Here is a 15,239-nt window from a genome sequence, read left to right as displayed (position 1 = left end):
CCACCCTGGCCCTTGCCCCAACCGTTTCCCGCTGCATCACCCCACCCCACCAGCCCAGCTTCCCTCTGGCCAGACCAGAAAACCACAGCTGCCTCCCACACTGCCTGCCACACCCTCCCCACCCATTCCTATCGTCCCCCAGGAAGTGGTGGTCTTCATCGTGAAACACCATTCAGACCCCAGCACTGCCCCGAGCCCTCCCTGCTGCCCCCCACCAGGAAGAGCCCCACACTGGCTGGATGTCAGACCGTGACATGACATGGTACACTATCCATTATCGCAGCATCTTTACCACACCTTTATCACCCCATCACTATGCACCTGCACCATCACTGCTCCCTCACCATCACCACGGCCACCATTACACCGACACCTCCCTGCCACTGTCCCCCATCACCACCATCACGTCCTACTATCATACATCTTCCTGTCACCCCACTACACGCCACCATAGCCCCCATTACCATCAACCTCTCCACCATCAACACGAATACGCACGGCTGCCCCAGCACCACACAGCCACCATCAGTCATCATCACTCTATCCCCACCACCACTGTACCATCACCACACACTCAGCCTTGTAGCCCCAGCACCTCTTCCCTGCCGCCACCACCTGATCACTATCACCTTTTGCCACTACCATCCCCATCATGGTCACCCCCCTCCCATCACTTACCCCTACAGGTCACCTGCGCCCACACCACCACCGAGGTCAGTGTGAACCTCTGCCCTCAGCCTTTCAATTGTCAACCAGTCACCCCAATCCCCAGCACAATGATGAAGACAACTTCCCAACACAAGAATCAAAGGTCCTGGAGCTCAGACATGGTGACAGCTTCCCCGAGGCCATACCCCAAGGACTCTGTGCCACCCCAGTCCCCACAGCCCTCTTGAGCCCCCCTGTCACCTCTGCCAGGAAGATGTACCGAGCCTGTAGGTTACGTACTTGGGCATGGGGTCGTTGTTGAAGCTGGAGTCGAACACGTCAGTGAGGGCACTGCAAAGAGGAAATCTCACAATTAACACACCTGCACTCCACAGCACACCAGGAACAAACACAACCTTAGCACACACACAGAACATGCACAAAAGCCCCCATAATGGGCCAGAAAGGTGGGGCCCTAGTGGCCTCCAGAGGACAGATATCACACATACCAGGATTTCAGGCTACAAAGCCATATATCCTTCTAAAGCACACACAGGACATTCTCTGGGAGAGACCACTCAGGTGGCTCAGACAGTAAAGAATCTACCCTGCAACCCAGGAGACCTGGGTTCAATCCCTGGGTCGGGAAGATCACCTGGAGAAGGAAGTGGCAACCCACTCCAGTATTCTTGCCTGGAGAATCCCATGGACAGAGAAGCCTGCTGGGCTACAGTCTATGGGATCGCAAAGAGTTGGACATGACTGAATAACTAAACACTGACACATATGAGGCCACAAAACCAATCTCAAGAGATCTGAAAAGACAGCTATCATACAAATTATTTTCTCCAATTACAATGGGATGAAGTTATAAATTAGTAACAAAAGACCCATGTCATAAAGTTAAAAACAAAATGCTAAAAATAAATAAAACCTCTCGTATCTTGAGAAACCAACATATTATAACAAAAGAAGAGCTGTGGCTTAAATAAGAAATCAGAGGATATTGAGAAATCGGTAAAACCAAATGAAAATAAAAACACCACTGGTCAAAACTGGTGAAACACAGCTGAAGAATTCTTAGAAGGAAATGTATAGCTTTGATAGTGATATGGTAGTAAACTAAAGAAGATAGGAAAAACATAATAGAACAAACTCCCAAAATAAGGAAGGAATTAATAAAGATAAGTGCAAAAATCAAAGAGAATAGGAGCCACAGAAAATAACAGAGAAGATGAACAGAACCAAAGCTGGTGGACCTCTGGCAAGACTAATGAAGAAAAGGAAAAAAGATGCAAGAAGACAAAAATACAGAATGAAAAGAGGTAAATAACTATAAGTACAACAGAGCTTTTAAAAAGTAGTAACTGGAAATTCCCTGGTGGTTAGGACTTGGCATTTCCACTGCTGTAGCCTGGGGTTCAATCCCTAGTAGAGGAACTAAGATCCTGCAAGCCATGTGACGCAGCATCCCATCCCTCCAAAAAATAATATTAACTGTTTGAACTGAATGAATCACCTGCAAAAAAGCATTTGGGAAACAAATGGAGGCAGCTAAAGACTAGTATTAAAAAAGCTGTTAATGAACTGCTGGTAACTGTGCCAAGTGTATTCAGATATATGATCATATTTCTTTTTAAAGGACTCACTTGGGACTTCCCTGGTGGTCTGGTGGTTAAGAATCTGCCTGGCAATGCACAGGACATGGGTTTGAAACCGGGGTGGGGAACTGAAATCCCATATGCCATGGTGGGCAACTAAGCCTGAGTGCTCACGGCAACTACAGAGCCTACACACCACTACAAAGATCCTGCATGATGGGACTAAAACCCAACGCTGTCAAACAAATAAATTATTATTTTAAAAGTAATAATAATTAAGGACTCACTGTACTGATTAAAAAACTAACAGTTAAGGAGACATTTTCATGTCTGGGATTGGTTTTAAAAGAACCCAGGAAACAAAAGTAGTGGGAGGTATGTGGAACATTAGCATCAGAGTATTGCTAACCATGGGGGCAAGCAATGGGTATATGGGGTTATCATTCTCTCTGCTTTTGTATGTATTTGAAAATTCTCAACAACAACAAAAAAATCGAGAAACAAACAGAAAAATTCAAGAGAATTTGGAATAACTATATCCTAAATTTGAAGGACAAGTAAAGCTAAGGAAAAAATATTTTCAAAAAAAATCAGTGTGCAGGCTTTGGCCAGCAATAACAGAGTAAAGCATACCAGGATGGGAGGAGGGGGGCAGGGGCGGAGTAGGAAGAGACTTCCATGGACGTGGGCCTGGCATCTAAAGCCCCCTTTCTCCTAGGGGCACCAGCCTATTTCAGAAGGGCAATTCTCTAGGCAAGAAGACTGGATTGGGTTGCCATTTCCTACTCTTGGGGATCTTCCTGGGATTGCACTCTCATCTCCTGCAGGGGCAGGTAGATTCTCTTTTTTCTTTTTTGTCTTTCAAAAAAACTATTTTATTGAGGTCTAACATACTTACAGTTTAAATTCGTTTAATTACTAATTCAAATTTTATTTAAAATGCCTTTAAGATAATTTTATATTTTAGATCATAAATCAAGATTTTTCTCTGTTCCATATAAATTCTGTATCTAGCCCAAAGTTTCACATGTTTACTCATTCTATTCTGCCTTTCTTTTGGGTTATTTTTTAGTTTATTTATTTTAATTGGAGGCTAATCACTTTACAGTATTGTGGTGGTTTTTGCCATACATTGACATGAATCAGCGGCAGGTAGATTCTTAACCACTGAGGTCCTGAACAGCAAGGAGCAACTCAGCAAGGACTCAGCTTCTACTCGTCTCAGTCTCTGCAATCAGGCCAAGATGACCTTACAGTGCTCGTGTCCCTGGCAAAAGCAGTTATCAGTCCTTCCTAGAGGAAGTCCTGAGCTCCAAATGTCTATAATTCACGCTGCAAATACAATGTGTGGCACGCAACTGATGATTTCCAGGAACGCTAGAACTCTAGACAAGATGACTAGAAAACAACAGAAGCCACTGACAGTAGAAATATCCACAGGGGCTCCGAATATTGACGTTATCAGACTCTGCCCTTAAAACATACTTTGTTCAAGGAGATCAAAGGAAAAAAAACTGCAGCAGTTTAGGAGAACTGGAAACAAAAATGAAACAAATAAAAATTCTAGAACTAAAAAATCATGCAAACATCAGTCATTTATTAGACAGCTCAAAATATAATTAATCAACTAGAAGACAGGCCCAAACAAATAGATATACGTTAAAACCTAGAGACACAAAAAGATGGTAAATGTACATACAGAAGACAGTAGGTGAAATATGGAAAACAGTTGTAGAAAAGGTCTTACATACATATGTGTAACTAAAGTTCCAGAGGGGAAAATGTGAGAATGGAGTAGAAGCAATCTTTAAAAAGAGGTATGCATGCTATTAAAATTATTTTTCTCCTAGCAAAAATGATACAACAAAAAAAGATATTGGCTGCAAATTTTCCAAAACTGAGGGAAAACAAACACAAAATCAAGCCAGATTTCAGAAATATCTTAAGCCCCAAGCAGCAAAAATTCAAAGAAAAACAGACCTAGGTACATCACAGTAAAACATGAAAACCAAACATGAAGAGAAAAAACTTAAAAATTAGAGAAAAGACATGCTACTGGCAAAGGAGCAATAATAAAACCATTATCTGATTTCTCAACAGAAACAACAGATGTCAGAAGACAATGGAATGAAAGTTCCAAAATGCTGAACTTTGCTGAAAGTTTATACCTTCCAACCTAGTAACATACCAGGAAAAATATCCTTTAAGAAGGAATGTAAAAGAAGACATTTTCAAACAAACAAAAGCCGAGAAAATCTGACACCAGTCTACCTGTATGAAAGGTACAAGGAACATGTCTCAGATGAAACTTAAACATGAAGGAAGAAAAAGTAAATATACTGATAAAGGCAAAAAAGACAATTAAAATACTGTCTTTGGGAAATGCAAATCAAAACCACAATGACATAATGCCTCATACCAGTCCACACAGCTATCATCAAAAAGTACACAAATAAAAAATGTTGGCAAGGATATAGAGAAAAGAGAACTCTTTGGCCCTATCGCTAGGAATGTGAATTGGTGTAGCCACTGTGGTAAACAGTATGGAGGTTTTTCACAAAATTAAAAATAGGGAATTCCCTAGCAGTCTAGAGGTTACAACTCTGGGCTCTCACTGCCAAGGGCTGGGGTTCTACCCCTGGTTGAGGAACTAAGATCTTGCATGCTACTCGGCATAGCCAAAAGAAACAAACAAAACAGTGAAAAGAGAACTAACATATGACCCAGCAATTCCACTCCTGGGTATACATCAAAAAAAAACCCAAAAACCCAAAACACTAATTTAAAAAGATACACGCACCCCAATGTTCACAGCAGCATTCTTTACAATTGCTAAGGTATAGAAGCAACCAGTGTCCATCCACAGATGAATGGATGAAGATGTGGTGTGTGTATATATGTGTGTGTGCGTATATGTATATATACGCACACACACATACATGTACACAATAGAATACTACTCAGCCATAAAAGAATGAAATTTTGCCATTTACAGTACCATGGATGGACTTGGACAGCATTATGCTAAGTGAAATAAGTCAAAGAAAGTCAAATACTGTAGGGTATCACTTATATGCATAATCTAAAAAAAATACAACAAACTAGTGAATACAGCAAAAGAGAAGCAGACTCACAGATACAAAGAACAAAGTAGCAGTTACCAGTGGGGAGAGGGGAGAGGGGCACCACCATAGGGTGGAAGTACAAACTACTGGATGTAACATAGGCTCAAGGCTGTATTGTACAACATGGGGAATACAGCCAATATTTTGTAATAACTATAATGGAAAGTAACCTTTAAAAATTGTATAAAATTTTTTTAGATAACCATGAAAAAAATCCTACATTTCTCTAAAGAAGATATACAGATAGCCAAAAAGCACATGAAAAGATGCTCAACATCACAGAGAAATGCAAATCAAAACTACAACAAGGTATCATCTCACACCAGTCAGAATGGGCATCATCAAAAGGTCTAGGGACTTCCCTGGTGTTCCAGTAGTTGACTGCAGGCTTCCACGGGAGAGCGCATGGGTTCTATCCCTGGGTAGGGAAGCTCCACATGCTGTGTAGTATGGCCAAAAACAACATGGAATTAATAATTTGGGGGACTTTCTTGACGGTCTAGGGGTGAGGGCTCTGCACTTCCACTGCAGGGGCACAGGTTCAATCTCTGGTCAGGAAACTAAGATCTCACATGCCCCATAGCCAAAAAAAAAGTCTACCAACAATAAATGTCAGAGAGGGTGTGGCGAAAAGGGAACCCTCTTACACTGTTGAGGGGAATGTAAATTGGGACAACCACTATGGAGAACAGTATGGAGGTTCCTTAAAAAACTTAAAAACAGAACTATTATATGATCCAGCAATCCCACTCTTGGGTATATCCCATAATTCAAAAAAATACATGGACCCCAATGCTCATTGCAGCACTATTTATAATACCAAGACATGGAAACAACCTAAATGAACTTATATACAAAACAAACAGACTCACAGATTTCAAAAACAAACTTACGGTTACCAAAGGGGAAATCAGGGTGGGAAGAACAAATCAGGAGCTTGAAATTAACATACACACATTACTACGCATAAAATAAATAACCAACAAGGACCTACTGTTCAGCACACACTACTCTACTCAATATTGTGTAATAACCTATATGGGTAAAGAATCTGAAAAAGAACATATATATGTACATGTATAACTCAATCACTTTGCTGAATACCTGAAACTAACACAACATTGTAAATCTGCTATAATCTAATTGAATTTAAAAAGGAAAGAAATGGAATAAAATACTGTCTTTGAGGCTTACAGTATTACAAGAGATAAAGGGAGTATCACACATAATAAAATGAGCAATTCATCAGAAAATGTAAACAATCCTAGATATGTATGCACCTAATAAAGTATTGTTTACATTTTCTGATGAATTGCTCATTTTATTATGTGTGATACTCCCTTTATCTCTTGTAATACTGTAAGCCTCAAAGACAGTATTTTATTCCCTTTCTTTCCTTTTTATGTATGCACCTAATAAAGTATTGCTTTTGAACTGTTGTGTTGGAGAAGACTCTTGAGAGTCCCTTGGACTGCAAGGAGATCCAATCAATCCATCCTAAAAGAGATCAATCCTGGGTGTTCATTGGAAGGTCTGATGTTGAAGCTGAAACTCCAATACTTTGGCCACCTCATGCGAAGGGTTGACTCATTGGAAAAGGCCCTAATGCTGGGTAGGATTGGGGGCGGGAGGAGAAGGGGACGACAGAGGATAAGATGGTTGGATGGCATCACCGACTCGATGGACATGGGTTTGGGTAGACTCCAGGAGTTGGTGATGGACAGAGAGGCCTGGCGTGCTGCAATTCATGGGGTTGCAAAGAGTCGGACACGACTGAGCGACTGAACTGAACTGAACTGAATAAAGTATTAGACCTCATGAAGCAAATACTGATAGAACTAAAAGAATAAACATATCTGTAGTCTCTTGGTAATCAACAAAACAAGAATAACAAAAACCAATAAGGATAAAAAAGATCTAAACACTATTATCAACAACTTGACCGAACTGCAACTTATAAACACTACACTTAACAACTGCAGAATATATCTGAAACACTCACCAAGGTACAGGATATGCTAAGCCATAAAATGAGTCTCAATAAATTTCAAACGACTGAAATCTTTTTAAAAATGTTTTCATTTATATGGCCATGTCGGGTCCTAGTTGTAGCACACAGGCTTAGTCGCCCCGCAACATGGGGGATCTTAGTTCCCCAACCAGGAATCAAGGCCGCACCCTCTGTATTGGAAGGCGGATTCTTCACCACTGGACCACCAGGAAAGTCCCAAAACAACACAATCTTAAAAGAAAACAACACAATGAGATATTACTACCCAGCCACCAAAATTACAGAAATTGAACCTTTCTAGGAATCAGCAATAATCTGTATCTTATTGCCTGGTGCCCTAGTGGCTCAGTAGTAAAGAATCTGCCTGCCAATGCAGGAGACGCAGGTTCAATCCCTAGGTTGGGAAGATATCCTGGAGAAGGAAATGGCAACCTATTCCAGTATTCTTGCCTGGAGACTCCCATGGACAGAGGAGCCTGACGGGCTACTGTCCATGGGGTCACAACGAGTCAGACATGACTTAGCAACTAAACAGTATCTTGACTAAAGTGTTAAATATGAGAAGTATACATTTATTACAACTTAATTCAAATGAAGCATTTATGTACTTATATCTCAAAGTTTAAAGAAACATTTACAATACCAAGTTTGGAGAGGGTGTGGAGCAAATCTGACCACTCTCATGTGGCTGGCAGGAGTGTAAATGGTAACAAGTGCTGGGTGTATCTGTCAAACCTGAACACAGGCACCCAGTGCCTCAGGATTTCTACTCCTAGATATTTTCCCAGAAGAAAGATATTCCTTTTAAAAGGCACCAGATTTATAAAACAGCGTTCTTAGTATCACTATCAAAACAGCAGAAACCAGGAATTCCCCTGACGTCCCAGTGGTTAGGACTCCGTGCTTTCACTGCCAAGGATTTGGGTTTAATCCCTGGTTGGGAACTGTGATCCCACAAGCCACACTGAGCTGCCAAACAAAAAAAGAAAAAAATGAATAAATGCAAGAAAACCTAAATACATGGACAGATATGCTATGCTGATGGGCTAGAAAACTCAATCGAGTAAAAAGTCAACTCTACAAAAACAGTCCATAAATTAATGCAATCTAAGATGGTTTTCTTGACAAGCTGATTCTAAACTTTATACGGAAATACAAAAGACCAAAAATAACTAAGACGATATTGAAGAATATCAAAGCGTAATATAAAGACACAGTAATTATGAGTCTGCTTTAGCCCAAGGATAGTGAACACAATGTAATAGAGAGCCTAGAGACATCTACACATGTGGATACTCAATCTTTAACAAACCTGTCATTGTAAAGTGACAGAACTATCATTTTCTGAGACATTATAGTATATATGTTGCTCGAACAATCAGAGGAAGTATCTTTATAAAATTCACCGAAAAATTCTTCTTCACTGAAAATTTCCTGATGTGTCAGTTTTGAAAATTTCACAGTAATAACTTTGTGTTTATAATATACACAGGTTGGAACAAAAACAAAGCGAAATGCGAATGGTAACAACAACTCTAAGTTATATAATACACCCTTGATCAATTTTAAGCTCCAACAACTTCCCATAGTGACTGTATCACTTTCTAAAAACGTACTGATATGTCTCTACTCAATAACGTGTTACAAAATGAAACGATCTCTCCTTACATATACAACTACTACTATGCATACTTTAAGCATACAAGGGCTTCTGTGGTGGCTCAGTGGTAAAGAATTTACCTGCCAAATAGAAGCAGACACAGGTTCGATCCCTGGCCTAGGAAGATCCCACATGCCAAGGAGCAGCTAAGCTGGTGTGCCCCAACTACTCAGGCTGTGCTCTAGAGCCCAGGAGCCCCAGTTACCAAGCCCATGTGCAGCAGCTACTGAAGCCCACATGCCTAGAGCCTGTGCTCTGCAGTGAGAAGCCACCACAACGAGAAGCCCTCGCACTACAACTGGAGAATAGCCCCCACTTGCCACTGCAACTAGAGAAGTCCACACAGCAAGGAAGACCCAGCACAGCCAAAAAATACATGAATAAATAAAAATTATTTTAAAAATAACAGAAATGCATATATATGTACACCAAAAGATATGTACAAAGATGCTCACAGCTGCATTATTTGCAATACCCCTCCCCAAAAAAGAAACAATCCAGATGTCCACCAACATTACAATGGATCAACTGTGGTATAAAAACTCAACATACACCAATGGAAACGAACAAACAACACAGTATGGATGAAACTCACATGGTGAGAGAAAGAAACCAGATAAGAAATAGATGTATGATGTCATGTGTATGTCTGTGTGTGTTGAGTAATAGGGCAGTTAAATGGTTACGCTTGGGGATAACAGAGGGCATACTGATTGGGAAGTAACCTGAGGGGGCTTCCAAGATGCCATGATGTGTTAATTCTTGCCCCAGACAGGTGGTGGTTTCGTGGAGTCGAATGTGTTTAACTTTCAATAACTCACTGAGCTGTACGCTTTATATTTGTGTACTTTTATGAATGTATGATATATACTGCCTCCAATCCCAATAAAAAAACTAAACTATAGGGACTTCCCTGGTGGTCCAGTAGCTAAGACTCCACGCTCCTAATGCAGGAAGCCTGGGTTTGATCCCTGGTCAGGGAACCAGATCCCACATGCTGCAACTAAGAGTTTGTATGCCGCATAAAAAGATCCCTCATGGTGCAACTAAGACCCAGCCAACCAAGACCTGATGCAGACAAATAAATAAAATAAAAATAAACATTAAAAAAAAAAACTAAGCTGTAGAACTTAGAGATGCATATTTGGGTATTATAACTCTAAAGAAAATCAAGGCTATATAACAGTTAGAATCAACACTATCTTAGAGGGATGAGAGACAGTGATTGAGAGTGAGCTCAAGGGGACTTCTGCTGTCTTGACCTCAATAGTGGTTATGCAGATATTTGCTTTATGATAAATCACTGAGCTGTACATTTATTTTAATGTACTTTTCTGCATGTGAATTTTATGTTACAACACAACAGAATAAAACACAACCTCAAGGAATGAGTTTAATAGCAGATTAAACATATATGAAGAATTAAATTAACTAAAAGGTTAGAAGACATAATCTGGAACGCAGCACAGAGACAAAAATATGGAAGAGACAGACTAGGTGATATGGACACTGGAGTCTAAATGGAGTTCCAGAAGGAAAGGAGAAGGAAGGCTAATATTGAAGAGTAACAGAGTATTTTCTAGAACTAATCAAAAACACTAAACCACAGATTTAAGAAGCTCACCAAATCCACAATAGCATAAATAAAAAGAAATCTAGGGACTTCCCTGGCAGTCCAGTGGTTAAGACTTCGCCTTCCAATGCAGAGGAAGCAGGTTAGATCCCTGGTTGGGAAGGCAAGATCTCACAAAAAACCAAAGCATAAAACAAAAGCAATAATACTGTAATAAATGCAATAAAGATTTTTAAAAAATAGTCTCCATCAAAAAAAAATCTTATAAAAATAAATCTATACTTCGATATATCATGGTGTAACTGAAGAATACCAAAGACAAGGAAAAAAATAACCTTACAAATCTGTCAAAGGGGAAGAAAAAAGACTTTTTTCAAATGCTGGACAACTGACTATTGAACTGGTATCTCAACAGAGATAATGGAAGACAGAGAAAATAACCATCAACTTAAATCCAGCTCAGAGAAAATATTTCTTAAGAAGGAGATGAATGTAACTTACCATATTAACAGAATAAAAATAGAAAAATCATCTAATTATCTCTAAAGATGCAGGAAAATATGTAACAAAATTCCAACTTACTTCATGATTAAAACTCCAAGGAAACTAGGAACAGAAAGGCACTTCCTCAATCTGATAAAGGGCAGGTATGGAAAGACTACAGCTAGCATACCTAACAGTGAATGCTTTCTCCCTAAAATTGAGAACAAGACAAGGATGTCTGATATTACTTTTTGTTGTTGTTGTCACTTTTTTCATCATTGTACTGGAGATTTTGACCAGTGTGATAAGGCAAGAAAAAAACAATGAAAGCATACAAATTGAAACAGAAGTAAACGGTAGAAGAAAAAAATGGAATTAAAAAAAAAAAAGTCAATACAGTAAGTGAGAAAGAAATTTAGAACAGAGGAGACAAATATAAAGCACAAAATAAGACAGCAAATATTGAATACAATCCCAGAAATCCAATACTTACCTTAAACTTTAACGGAATAAATCTTCCTGTTTTTTAAAGCTATCAGAAAAGATTTTGCAGTCCTCTTCCCTGGTGGTGCAGTGGATAAGAATTCTCCTGCCAATGCAGGGGACACAGGTTTGATCCCTGGTCTGGGAAGATCCCCCATGCCTTAGCAACTAAGCCCGTGTACCACAACTACTGGGTCTTTGCTCTAGAGCCCAGGAATCCCAACTACTGCAGCCTCCATGCCCTAGAGTCCATGCTCTGCAACAAGAGAAGCCACCAGACTGGGAAGCCCTCACACTGCAACTAGAGAGTAGCCCCCACTCACCACAGCTAAAAAAAAGGCCAGTGCACAGCAACGAAAACCAGCACAGCCAAAAATAAATAAATAAAAAGTTAGAATAGAAAGTAAGGGGGTTCATTTTGCCCACAGAATATAAACTTTGCAACACACAAACGAAAGAACAGAAGAGACTGGTTGCCTATGGAGTAAGAAGGGAACGCAATGGTCATGGATGATTAAAACGAGATGTGTAAGACGGTGGGGGTTTGGACTTGCCCAAACCAATGATGATCACTTGCCATGAGCTGAGGAGTGTGACCACCTCAACTCTCTGTGGCCAAACACAAGACACAGAATGGCAAAGGAAGACACACATGGGAGCCCCTTGGTTCCAGCCTACAGAACAGTTTAAACCCCAGATGCAATGTAAACCCATGGGCCACGGCGCGAGGACACAGGTATGGCCCACAGTGGGATGCACACCCGTGCACAGTGCCCTCCAGGGTCCACAAGGGCACAAATCACACACAACCCCCACCCAGGTGCATGCACACACTGCAGGCTGCACTCACGCCAAGGGGGCCACCCTGAGGACATGTTGGTACAAGTACACACCCAGGGGTGGCTGAGGCCACCAACCTCTGAGAAACCTGCTCAGCACTCAAGGCTGGTGGGGGGAGAGATGCAAGAGATCACAGGAACAGAAGGATCGGGGGAGTCCGGCGAGTGCTCCATCATCATCCCGAGAGGACTGAAAGGCTGGAGCACTCACTTGGCCTCGGGAGCATGGCAGTCTTCCTCGATCCACACAACCCGCTTCAGCACGTCCGAGCAACAGTACTGGTCGTAACAGGTGCCACAGCAGAAATCAGGACAGATCCAAGGGTCGACCTTGCGCCCACGAGAAGTCATACACAGCTGACTGTGGGCTGAAAGACACAAAAACACTGTTCACCCGCGGCCATGGGGCCAGCCTTCAGCCCTGTCCCAGCCCACACCGCCTCTTCCCCAGCAAGGCCAACAGGCCCAAGACAGCCAGGCCATGTCTGCAGCATCCTCTGGCCACTGCCCCAACCAGCCTCGCCCTCTCCCGTGGGCCACAGCAGAGGTGCCCACCTGGGCCTCCTCCCTCTCCCATCAGTCCACTTGCCCTCCAGATGGGATGGTGAACTTTCTACAGGTGCGTCTAACTCGGCCACTCCTTAGCCTCAAGCCAGGGGATCAAGCCCAGGCTCCACAAAGCAGCATCCAGACTACAAAGGACCTTGATGGTCACCCCATCCTCCACCTTCAAGTCGACTTACCCATCGAGGTCTTCCTCCAGCCCCCTTCTATGGAAGCCACCCAAGCCCAGCAGTCATACCCTCACAAAGCAGTCCCCCCTGTAGCTGGGGACTAGACTGACACGTTCTTTTTTCTTCTTCTTTTTGGCCATGCCACACGGCATGTGGGATCTTACTTCCCCGACCAGCGTTCGAACCCATGCCCCCTGCACTGGAAGCACGAGTGGACTGAACTGTTTTTAATCCTCACGCCCTGTCCCCACGCTCAGCCGTGGAGGCCTCGGCCCCGGCTGGACACTCCGGCTCCAGGGGCCAGCCCTCACGGACCATAGCCTTACAGCAGGCTGTCTCCTGACCAGTTCACCATCGGCCGCAGTCACTCCCACCACAGAAGTGTCAGAGTTGTGTCCCAGCACTGCTGTTGGGCCTGCAGCAGGCGTCCAGGAAATGTCCGTGCCCTCAGTAGCCAGGGCTCTGAGGCAATGGCACCGTGTGGAGCCCCAGAACCATCAGAAGGCTCTTAGCCAGAGTTGGGATCTAAGTACACCTGGCTGACAGGTGTGGAAATAGACCACAAAGTTTGCAGACTTCCAGGAAGCTGCTACAGCCAAATGTTCCCACACATTCCTGGGCCACATCAGCACAGATCTGGTGTCCACCAGCAGGAGAGAACGGTCCTGGATGCCACTCTGACAGACCCTAAATGGAACACCCAGTCCAGCAAGGCCCAGACAACTATGGCAGACTGGGGATGGTCCTGACAATACACCCTGAGGTAGAAAGTCCTGGCACAGCACTGGGACTCTAAGAACCCAGTCTGGCCACACCCTCAGGGCAGCGGGCAGCGTCTAGAGACCCAGCCTGGTCAGTGTGTCTGTCACTCCCAAACATCCTTCTTTGGGCTAAGGATGATTTCCCATAGTTTATTTTTAAGAAATTGTGGACAAAGGAGAAGCTCTGAAAACTGAGTAGGACTTACCCTTTTGTAATAGATATTTGCAAGTATAAAGGAAATCTCCATTTGTAAGGGTATCCCCTGTGGCTCAGTGGTAAAGAATCCACCTGCATTTGCAGGGAAGATCCTCTGGAGAAGGAAATGGCAACCCACTCCAGTATTCTTGCCTGGGAAATCCCACGGACAGAAGAGCCTGGCGGGCTACAGTCCATGGGGGTCACAAGAGAAACTAAGCAACAACTTCACTGCCACACTAGGAAGAGGGTAAGGACCTTATCTCTAGAAACCCATCAAGGCTGCAGGCACAGATTTCAATCTGCGTTAACAATTTTACCCTTCTTTACTGGGGTTTTCCTCGTGACTCCCAATATCCTCTTTCGCCTTTAGTTCAAGACAGCATTCAAGGTGAGGGCTTCCACCATTTGGGCGAGTTACTGTTTCCTTGGGTCCCCCATGCATACCGGAGGTATAGTGGTGGTGTTAGTCACTCAGTCATGTCCAACTCTTTGTGACTCCATGGACTATCCCACCAGGCTCCTTCCTCTGTCCATTGGATTCTCCAGGCAAGAATATGGAGTGGATTTCCATTCCCTTCTCCAGAGGATCTTCCCGACCCAGGGATCAAACCTGGGTATCCTGCATTGCAGGCAGATTCTTTACCATTTGAGCTGCAGGGAAGACCTATTCCACCATTCGAGCAAGTTACTCAGTTTCCTTGGGTCTCTCATGCATACCAGAGGTATACGTGTTGTTAAAACTTTTGTTTTTCTCCTGTTCATCTGTCTTACATCAATGTAATTATTAAATCAGCCGAAGAACCTACAGGGCAAGAAGAGGAAATCTTGCCATCCCAACAGTATCAAGCACCCTGGGGCCACTGGTGGAGCAAGGTCTAAAGACAGAGGCATTGACTGACCTCCTTGAGAAGGGACAACTAGGTGGTAGGTGGTGCTCTGGGCAAAGCTGCAGGGCAGAGGGTGGGACCACCAACAGGCCCAACCTAGCCAGCAGTCCACCTGGCGGCAGGTATGGCCAGCACAGCCCATCCTACTGGGTAGCTCAGGTTACCTACCTCCTTTTATAGACTTTACAGCCATAGCCCAGCCCAAGCTTCTAAGCTGGGCTTGAAGACAGACAGG

The 15,239-nt window shown here is 43.0% G+C and overlaps 1 protein-coding gene across 5 annotated transcripts in view; it reads right to left on the bottom strand.

Annotated features, from left to right (window-relative positions):
* The window catches only part of SHISA5 (shisa family member 5), a 32,395-nt gene that overhangs the window by 6,662 nt on the left and 10,494 nt on the right, over positions 1-15,239 (bottom strand). For 4 of the 5 annotated variants that reach the window (XM_081525749.1, XM_081525750.1, XM_081525751.1 and 1 more), the window contains 2 exons: positions 12,635-12,791; positions 949-999 (listed from right to left, as the gene is read on the bottom strand). In XM_081525749.1, coding sequence (XP_081381875.1) covers positions 949-999; positions 12,635-12,774 — 191 coding nt within the window. In that variant the 5' untranslated portion in view covers positions 12,775-12,791. The remainder of the gene's footprint in view (positions 1-948; positions 1,000-12,634; positions 12,792-15,239) is intronic. The other variant, XM_081525748.1, reaches the window with a different exon arrangement.

Source organism: Giraffa tippelskirchi, chromosome 9 (assembly GCF_054371585.1).
Source record: "Giraffa tippelskirchi isolate mGirTip1 chromosome 9, T2T-mGirTip1v1.2.pri, whole genome shotgun sequence".
NCBI classification, from domain to species: Eukaryota; Metazoa; Chordata; class Mammalia; order Artiodactyla; family Giraffidae; genus Giraffa; species Giraffa tippelskirchi.
The sequence above is the reverse complement of the archived record's forward strand: the minus strand, read 5'-3'. Positions and strand labels throughout refer to the sequence as shown.